This window comes from Chaetodon auriga, chromosome 10 (assembly GCF_051107435.1).
Source record: "Chaetodon auriga isolate fChaAug3 chromosome 10, fChaAug3.hap1, whole genome shotgun sequence".
NCBI lineage: Eukaryota > Metazoa > Chordata > Actinopteri > Chaetodontiformes > Chaetodontidae > Chaetodon > Chaetodon auriga.
In genome coordinates, this window is record NC_135083.1 from 17,909,976 (window position 1) to 17,919,504 (window position 9,529).

General features: G+C 40.9%; 1 protein-coding gene across 1 annotated transcript; it reads left to right on the plus strand.

The window, feature by feature from the left end:
• Positions 1–2,113: 2,113 nt before the first annotated feature.
• gnat2 (guanine nucleotide binding protein (G protein), alpha transducing activity polypeptide 2) lies at positions 2,114–9,482 on the plus strand. The gene is made up of 9 exons (XM_076741970.1): positions 2,114–2,447; positions 6,024–6,066; positions 6,638–6,779; positions 6,926–7,083; positions 7,226–7,354; positions 7,479–7,608; positions 7,701–7,854; positions 8,032–8,242; positions 8,627–9,482. Exons 1-8 carry the CDS (start codon positions 2,342–2,344, stop codon positions 8,220–8,222), a joined length of 1,053 nt encoding a protein of 350 aa, XP_076598085.1. The 5' UTR covers positions 2,114–2,341; the 3' UTR covers positions 8,223–8,242; positions 8,627–9,482.
• The last annotated feature ends 47 nt before the right edge of the window (positions 9,483–9,529 follow it).

A 9,529-nucleotide genomic window follows, 5' to 3' on the forward strand; every position in this document is an offset into this window, starting at 1 on the left:
GTTGTTTTTAAAGGTTTTGGAACAGATTCTGGAGTGAAATTAGATGTCTTCCCCAGATGGACTTTAATGCTAGAGTGACCTTAATCTATGGTCAGAGAGTATCTTCACCTTATAAAATAGGAAACAAAGATCTTATGAGGAGGATTTAAAATTGTTTGATGTTACTATGAAACTTCCTAAAACATCACTCACATGTCCTATTTAGTCCTTTTCAGAGGTCCCAGTCTGTCAATCCTTTAGCTGTGCGCTGAGCCTATTTGACCCTGACGTCACTGAACTGCATCTCGGACTGTCTGGTTGGCTGAAGGACAGACCCAAGTTCTGTTAAACCTGCTCCTCCTGCAACAAACCTACAGAGAAAGTTCTAAACATATGGGAACCATGTATGCTTTTAAGTTTACATAAAGCTTTTTAAATATCCAGGAACTCCCGTCCAGTTCAGGCTGAGCAGGCCTGCCCGTAACAGATGTCATGTGATGAAAAAGCTTTTATAGGGTGATGTAGACGACTGTGCAGCCCTGGGTGTGGCAGGATTAACATGTGCTGCTGAAGTTGAACACAACAAACAAACACATCTGCCATCACTCCATTTGGACATTAAGCAGCTGCCAAATTCCAACCATATTTCACCATGACACACAAACACCAATGCTCACAAGACTGAGGACATCAGTTAAACGAAGACATGTAATGATTAGCAGGCGTTTCTGTCTCAACATGCTTGTCGTCACACAAAACACGGGTGGTGGTATTAATATATTTTGTAGCCATAAAGATTTGGCATTTTTAAACTTTGCCAGTTTTTACAGCAGTGTGGAAGAATATCAACAATCAGACACACTGACGGGAATCTACTGTAGATGTCACCACACACACCATGTTGATATTAGTTTAAAGAGTCCAAAGACCAGGATGCTGGTTTCAAACTGTCCTAAAAGTCATCTGTCCAAAGCGTCACCTTGCTCTTAAAGTACAGTCAGGTCATGTAGACATTTTGCCCATATAAACTTTAAGTAATCAAAAACAATTAATGCATTGATGACATCTCTAAAATGCAATGTCAATAGTATGTACCATCGAGTGGAAAGTAAAAGATTAATTAAAAGCTTAACCACTATTTAAAAACTGATGCTCCAAATGCAGATCATGCAAATCAGCCTTTCACCTCTGCTGGTTTGTGACGCACTTTGTTGGCCAAAATATACATTAGCAACTTGTCTCCTGACTGAATTAGTGACCTCAGATACAGTATCTCAGCGTAAGTCCTCCAACACGCAGGGCGGGAACGTCACAGTCCTGAAGACAGGGCCCACTGACCTCCACCTATCAACCCTACAGGGCTGACCTGTTCCGAGATCAGCTGCTCCAATCCTGCAGCAGCGCGCTTACTGTCACTTTCTCAAAACACCTGTTGTGGCAGGGAAGAAAACATGAATATTTGACATTGTTTCAATCTGATGCAGATGATGTAACTTGGGAAAAACACTGAGGTTCTGTTATTGCTGAGAAGCCACTGAACAGCAGAGAGTGCAGTGACAGTTGCTTTATTTAGCAGGCAACGCACCACCTGGGATTTAAACGTCTTAACCATAAGAAGTTTATGAGAAGTTAATGCTTCCCTCCCTGCTCTGTCCATGTGACTGACACAGAAGTCAAGAGTCCAGGCAGGATGAAGAGAGCAGCCCCTGCGCACTCACTGCAAGCCATGCATCCATTTAAACAGATGACAGTTTGATCTCAATCAGATCACTGTCAGGTCACACCCACAATGATGCATATACCAAGAGGCTGACAGGTTCTGTGATCTACAGTGTGGATTATTTTCCTTATGTACATGCTGTAGAAACAGTCATTTACAGTGTATTTCCTGTCGTCACACACATCATTGGACTTTGTGAATATGGACATATCAGGTCAATTAATTCCAGTTGGACAGACTGATGATATCAATGACTCTCACTGAGCTCATATATGTGAGTGTGTTTATTTTCTCTTTTTCCTTACATCATTCATTATTGCCCTCATTAGACTAATTGGATTGGTTGTCCAATCAGGAAGAAGCACCTCCTAGGTCAGGGTTTTAAGCAAAGGGAATTAAGAGGGGCATCTCTACTGGACAGAGCTGCTGAATTGATTTGATCCTTGAGAGGGTCGCATCTGATCATCTAATCGAAAGAGGCCAAAGAAGACAGGACGGCTCAAGCACCTCCCTCCCAATCCCCTTCCGCTAGGAAATCGCCTTTCACCACGATTAGTGTTGCACCCAGTTCTCTGCGGCTACTCACAGACAACCGTCAAAATTTCAATCCTTGAGGATCTTGAGTTTGCGGAGGAAGAAAGCATGGGTGCGGGAGCAAGCGCGGAGGACAAAAAGTCTAAGGAGTTGGAAAAACAACTCCAAGAAGATGCTGATAAGGACTCTAAAACTGTCAAGCTATTATTGCTTGGTAAGTGGACTCATGGATAGTCTTGTTGCATCGAGTTTTTGTTTTATTCCCAGACTGCAGGTGATGCAAAATGCTCAGATTGACGGGTTTTAACTTGAACAAAAGTCAGAATTTTACAAACTCTAACGTTGAACTTTCCATCTGTGATTGAAGAGCAGTCTCTGTGGAGGTTCAGGTCTGCAGAGAAGAGCACAAGTCTGAATGTCAAGCCAACATTTAACATGTGCAAGTGATACGTTAGAAAAGTTCAAATGCATGAGGGAAATGGTTTAATCAGCTGTTATTGAACCCTGAAAGGAAAATAGTTGGTTCTAAGTTTCAGGATGAGTAAGTTTATGTTACAGATCATTTCATTCATAAGCCTGTACTCATAAGTTAATGATGGATGTTTCATTCTGAGTTTATTACCAATGTGCTGCATATTCACACTCAGAACATCGATATGAACCATCTCGTGTGTTTAAAAGTGCTTTGACACTCACTGCTAAGTTAGATGCAAGATATGGTGGTCTCAGGGGATTTACAGGCTGTGCAGATGATTTGTTCCTGAATAAAACCCTACATTAGTTTATTAGAAAGATTGGGGAGGGGGGGGGGCTGTTTAAGCTTGTGCAAAACTGAGAGGGCGTTAGTGAGAGTAAAGTCTGTGCAGCAGAGGGAAATAAGAGAGATAAGTTTACAGGTTGAGTAGTCAACACTGGGATCTGAGATGAAGCTCAGAAAAGAAGAATACTTTCATTTAGGAATATCTGAAGTTTACAATGTAGAACAGCAAAATAATTATTTGTCTGATTTGAAACTATAGCAAAAACTAAACATTAGTAACAGGTTTACATGTTAACTACTCATGCACCACATACATACTGCACAGACTTGTGCTTGTTCAGGTGTTTTAACTTGTGTTTTTACAATTATGGTGAATTATTTTAAAGAGCTGACAGAAAAGCCAGGAAAGCAGTGGAACCAGTTCTTTAAATATGACAAATACATTCAATCTGGAAAAATGGTCAAATGTATTTGGATATTTTCACGGCTGCGTCTTGCAATGAAGAATGACTTTTGAATTGTAATGGAAGGACACTGGTGCTTAAAATAATCATAGCCTTTGGTCTAAATGAATCACAGCACAGCAGCGATATGTCAATCCGATTAGCTAACTGGTTTAGAGCAGATCCACTTGGTGAGGTCTTTGTTGATCCCTCAACTCACACATACAGAATAAAATGTGTTCTATTACCAGTTAAGTTATAAGAGCAGCATTTGCCGTGTCAAGATGTCGGAGATCATTTGGATGAAAATCTAGGTGACAATGTTAAACAAAAAGGATTAAAAAGAAAACACTATCGCTGATTTTATGTTGGATGACTTATATTTTGTGACACACTATAACAAGTATAAGAACAAAAACAAGAATGCATTTCTAAATTTGAGTTAGGTGAAAAAAATGAAAAACGTTGTGCGTTGTAAGTAGTCACTCTTTGCAGCACATGGATGCTGGTGGATTCTGAAAGTCAAGTATTTCATGTATGAATGCTTCTACTACAATACATAAACCTGCCAATTACTGCACTTTTATGAATGCAAAAAATTAAATTTCAGATCTCACAATACTGCATGTAAAATAAATACTATTCAGAGTCTTAATGTGTACTTCCATTAGATTTACAGAGGATTTGCCTCTCCAGCACTATGATATTAGAGATCAGTCAGGAGAGTGCCCTCTTGTGGGCTCTGAAGGCCGCTGTGAAACTCTGCAGGTTGTTATTCAACCTGAATGTGTTTGCAGCTGATGTCAGTGGTTAGTTCATTGTGTGCATGCGTGCTAACCAGTGAAACAAACATCGCTGAAGTTTTACATGTCTCAGATAAACTTTGGAACTCCTTTGATGAATAGATAAAAATAGATTTTGTAAAGACTTCCATCAGGACGACAAACCAAAGAATCCTAAATGTAGTAACTACTGGGAACTCCCAAAACTGTTACTCTGCAAGTTTTCCTCCTTTAAGAAATGTTAGCAACTTGCTCTGAAGAACAAGAAAACTGCAGACACTGATTCATTAAATGAGATGGTTCAAAGAATATTTCCCCTACAGTTTGCATATTACAAACGAAAAAAGGTTTTCGTCTGCAACATTTCCACCATTTCAATTAGTCAAATCTGCATTTCATAGTTTCCCTTTATCTCCTGAGCTCTATACTGAGTCACAAACCTGAAAGACCTGTTCTAACTTCTGTAAAAACATCTATCCATGTTGTCTTCTGCAGGATAAACACGGATACAGATGTGTCATAATGTCACTGCAAGGCCTAAAGGCACATTCGCTAATGAGCACAAGGTGAAAGAATGACTCACCTTATGTTCATCCAATCATCACAGCTGATGAAAACCAGCCATAATACTGTGACAGTGCCATCTTGACTACCTCAGCACAAATTAGCAATAACAAACGTGTATTGACGTACTAATGACTGCTAGCAGGGAAAAGCCAATGCTTTCTCCCTGAGAGGGTTTGATACGGCCACATGGGTGAAGGCTTGGTGTCATTAAATGCTCAGCAGTAAATCTGTGGACGGAGCTTAATGTGGCTCGAGTGAGAGCAGGACGGTCAGCTTTGGTTGCTCTGTGATGTGATAAATTCCCTCCATCCCGAGTTAGCTTACAGCGCTGCAGACAGCCTGATCTGCCTGCAAGCTTTCCAATCCAATTGTGGCACTAAAATTGTACATGAATGCACAGTCCACATAGTGCATGTGTGTACAATGTGCTCAGTTAATTCAGGAAAGCATTCTGGACTGCCTTCACTCAGAGTTTCACTGTGATTTGCTAAAGACTGGAGATGTCTTCCAACACAACAGTACTCAGTGGCATTTGTTACAGCATGAGGTGTCCAAAAATCCAAGATTAATTGCTTATGGAAGATCAAATTAGACAATTTTACAGCTCAGTAAGATTGAGAAAATGCCAAGAGACTTGTGTTGCAAGCAGATTATGTTGTCTCTGTCAGTGGAGCCTTTATCCAGCTCAGTGTCCTCTGTTAAACCATCACAAGGATCCACATGAAACTGAGCCAGAACACTTCAAACAACTTAACAACCACCATAATTTCAGAGACCTGCTGAAACTAAACTAACAGAAATAAATGTACATGTTAAAATGTGTCCTCCCCACTGCCATAGTCAGCGCCATCTGCTCATGCTTTTTTCTCCCCACCATCTTCTGCATTTCTTCCCTGCAGCTGAAGTTAGACGTTTCACATATATATTTCATCTATTCCCTCTGTTTGCTCTACTGTGCATGCTGCTGTGCATCTTTATGTGCCTCTGTTCGACTTACATTGTGAAATCTAAATTTCATACTTATTTGGCTGGAACAAGAGTTGCACAAACCACATGTCACTGAGATTTGCTCCTGTGTGATGATGCAGACACCATCCTGAATGTACCTTTAAACTGACAGCATCACCACAGCACTTTCTTTGGCTGCTTATGGCTAACAGTGTGTTTCTACTTTATGGTATGTCAAAGAGAAACACTGCAGCTTTGGTGCCATTGCTTAAATTTTTCTTCTCTTGCAGGCGCTGGTGAGTCAGGGAAAAGCACCATCGTAAAACAAATGAAGTAAGTACAAAAATAAGTGATAAAATTAGTATTGTCCACACCATGTCAGTGGCAAGCAATCACAGAGCAGCTGAATGTTTTGTTTTGTTTTGTTTTTTTCTTTTAATCTCATCAGTCGGGGATATAGCCAGCAGCCCAAAGCTCCCTCAGCCCTGTCTGTTTCTCTTGCAGTGAAGCCTTTTATAAAAGGTCAACAGGGCAAACATCCGCTTACTCTGATTTGTCAGCACTTGTTTTGTGCAGTTAGTTGGCAATAAGAGCGAAGTGAGGTCAGAAACACACCACAGGGTGGTGCTGTGTGCCCTAGTTCCAGTAGTAATCCAGGTTCCGGGAACCAGGAATTTTATCATGTATGGAAATCCAGACTGATCATATACTTCCAACATCTTAGTGTTTTTATTTTATTCTAATGAACCTACTATTTCTAGAAATGACTAACAATGTTCTCCATACAGTATTTGGGAATTCTAAATGACCCACCAGCTCAGGAGCAGAGGATTAATGCAGCAATGTTTGACAAAGCTTTTCCTTGAACTAAAACACATTCCCCACTACTTTTACCTGTGTTCAGGATTCTGCATCAAGGTGGTTACACAAAAGAGGAACAAATGGAGTTCAGAGCGATCATTTATGGCAACATCCTGCAGTCTGCTCTGGCTATCATCAGAGGCATGGAGATGCTGGGCATTGATTTTGGCTCACCCTCTGCACAGGTCTCATATGACACTGAAAAGATGTTCACCAGACACGATTAACTTGTAGAGTTCATTTTCACTGACGTAAAATCAAACTATAAATGGTTAGAAAAAGTGCTGTGACATTGCTGATGGATCTTTGCTCTGTTTGCATGAAACCACAGGAGGATGCACAGAAGCTGCAGAACTTGTCAGACTCCATTGAAGAAGGCACAATGCCCGCTGAGCTGGCTGATGTCATCAAGAAGCTGTGGAAAGACTCTGGTGTGCAGGCCGGCTTCGAAAGAGCTGCTGAGTACCAACTGAACGACTCTGCTGGCTAGTGAGTCCGTGTCTGCTGCTAGCACTGATACAGTAGCGAGGTTGCATGTAAAATGAAAGAAGCAGCTTGCTTAGTTTTTATAGAAAAAGATGGTTTCATAACTGAGGCCTGATTGCTGTATCATTTGTTCTGTCACCATCAGCTACCTCAATGAAATGGACAGAATCTGCAACCCAGACTACCTCCCCACTGAGCAGGATGTGCTGCGATCTCGAGTCAAGACAACTGGTATCATTGAAGAACAGTTCTCCTGCAAAGAGTTGCACTTCAGGTAAGTCACAAAGAGGCCTTGAACAGAAGTCTGACATCAGCAAAACCTGACTACACCTTACAGCAAAGATACCCAGGAGACGCTGACTGACTGATTATGTTCTGAATTTCTGTACGTTGAACAGGATGTTTGATGTGGGTGGCCAGAGGTCAGAGAGAAAGAAGTGGATCCATTGTTTCGAGGGTGTGACCTGCATCATCTTTTGCGGAGCTCTCAGTGCATACGACATGGTGCTGGTAGAGGACGACGAAGTGGTGAGTTGAGACTCCACTACCTGGTTGTAAAGCTTAAGGCAGACATGAGAGCTCTGCCACTAACTCACCCCGCTCCTCTCTGACCTTTTCAGAACCGCATGCACGAGTCGCTCCATCTATTCAACAGTATCTGCAACCACAGATTCTTTGCACTGACCTCCATCGTGCTTTTCCTCAACAAGAAGGATCTCTTTGAAGAGAAGATCAAGAAAGTTCATCTGAGCATCTGCTTCCCAGACTATGACGGTAAGACCAACTGATATCGCTTTCATTTTATGATGATGTGATAACATCAAACTTGCATCATGTCAGCTGACAAACAAAGCGACGCACATGCCATGAGATTGATGTATGGATCAATTTTACACCTCAAGAATCTCCTCATTAGTCAGCTCCCATCCTCACACCACTGATTTCTTTTAGGCCCCAACACGTATGATGACGCCAGCAACTACATCAAGACGCAGTTCTTGGACCTGAACATGAAGAAGGGCGTGAAAGAAATCTACTCCCACTTGACCTGTGCCACAGACACAAAGAACGTCGAGATCGTGTTCAACGCCGTGACAGACATCATCATCAAAGAAAACCTTAAAGATTGCGGTCTTTTCTAAGCAGCTCAGAGTGAAAAGAGGTGACCACATCACATCACTCCAGAGGACTTTGTTGATACAGAGTAATAGGGTCCAGATGGGACAGACCCCTTACAATTCAATTTAACCCTCGTACAGCAAAGCAACAACTATGACATGAGCTCACACAAACTTAAGCCAAACAGACAATTCAGACCTTTTGGGACTGCAGAGGAGGATGAAATGAGAAACAAAAAGCAACCCCAGTAGTGGCTTGTGATAAAAATCAGCTCCTCCCAAAGCTGCAGAAAAAGTAGACTTTTTGTCTTTGATTACAGCCCTGAAGCTGAGACCTTTGAAGACGAAAGCAAACGATTTTATATGTGATTTTAAGTGATTTCAACATGTTTGAAATAGATATTTTTGGATTTTTCTCTATTTTGCAGAACTTCCTTTCCTACCTTAACCCCTCACATATTGGCATTAACTGAGAAGTGTACTGAAGGAGCTCAGAGGATCCTCAGTTTGTCGTGTTCATGCCATCGCGTCCATGCCAAGTCCTGGTCCTTGACTGCTCCTAGCACATCATCGTCTCCACCAGTTCATCTCTGCAACACAGTGCACGTCCAGCTGGGTTGAAACAACTATCAAGTCACCGTATTGTTGTCGTGGACATACAGCTTTCTACAAGATTCTTCAGTTTTTCTAAAGTACAGTATTTGTCTCACACCAAAAGCTGCTGGTTTGAAGGTATGAAGATGAAATAGTTGCTCATTCGATCCTCATTGCTTCCTTTTGACTACGGTGTTGTGAGTTATATTTACTATTAAAACCAAGCTCTGTAAAATAAATAAACCGATTAAACCCAGGGGAAAATATTAATATTTTGAATAGCAACATTGCAACCTTGTTCTTGTTTTTGAGTACAGTAGTCTCTGTGGTCTTGATATTTAAACTGTCAAAAGTTGCTGAGAAAATATCTCAGATATTCCCAGTGCTTACAGTATATCCAGATTGCAAACCAAATTGTACATGTATCTAATCTAAATAGTGTTAATGTATTCAATTCACTTTACATTTAAATGTGATGAATAATTTTCAGAAGGTCAAACATGGTAGAGGAACTTTGTACATAAGAGTAGACAATTCAATATATTTTGAAAGATAAATCCATATGGAAATATATGAGAGAGAGGGAAACATTAGAGGGATGATGCTTTATTATGAAAAGGGAATGAAATCTACTGAGTATGTCCTTTCTTATGAAATGTAGAGGCATGAAATAAAGATGCATTAACTTCACTTGTGTCTCTCGTTTCTTTGCTGCAGAATCACACTGTCAATCACTG

Bases quoted from the DNA above. Each gene is read 5' to 3' on its own strand.
- gnat2 (XM_076741970.1), top strand. From the start codon at position 2,342: ATGGGTGCGGGAGCAAGCGCGGAGGACAAAAAGTCTAAGGAGTTGGAA. The intron at 6,067-6,637 runs GTAAGTACAAAA...ACCTGTGTTCAG, and splicing joins ACCATCGTAAAACAAATGAA to GATTCTGCATCAAGGTGGTT. The intron at 6,780-6,925 runs GTCTCATATGAC...ATGAAACCACAG, and splicing joins TTGGCTCACCCTCTGCACAG to GAGGATGCACAGAAGCTGCA.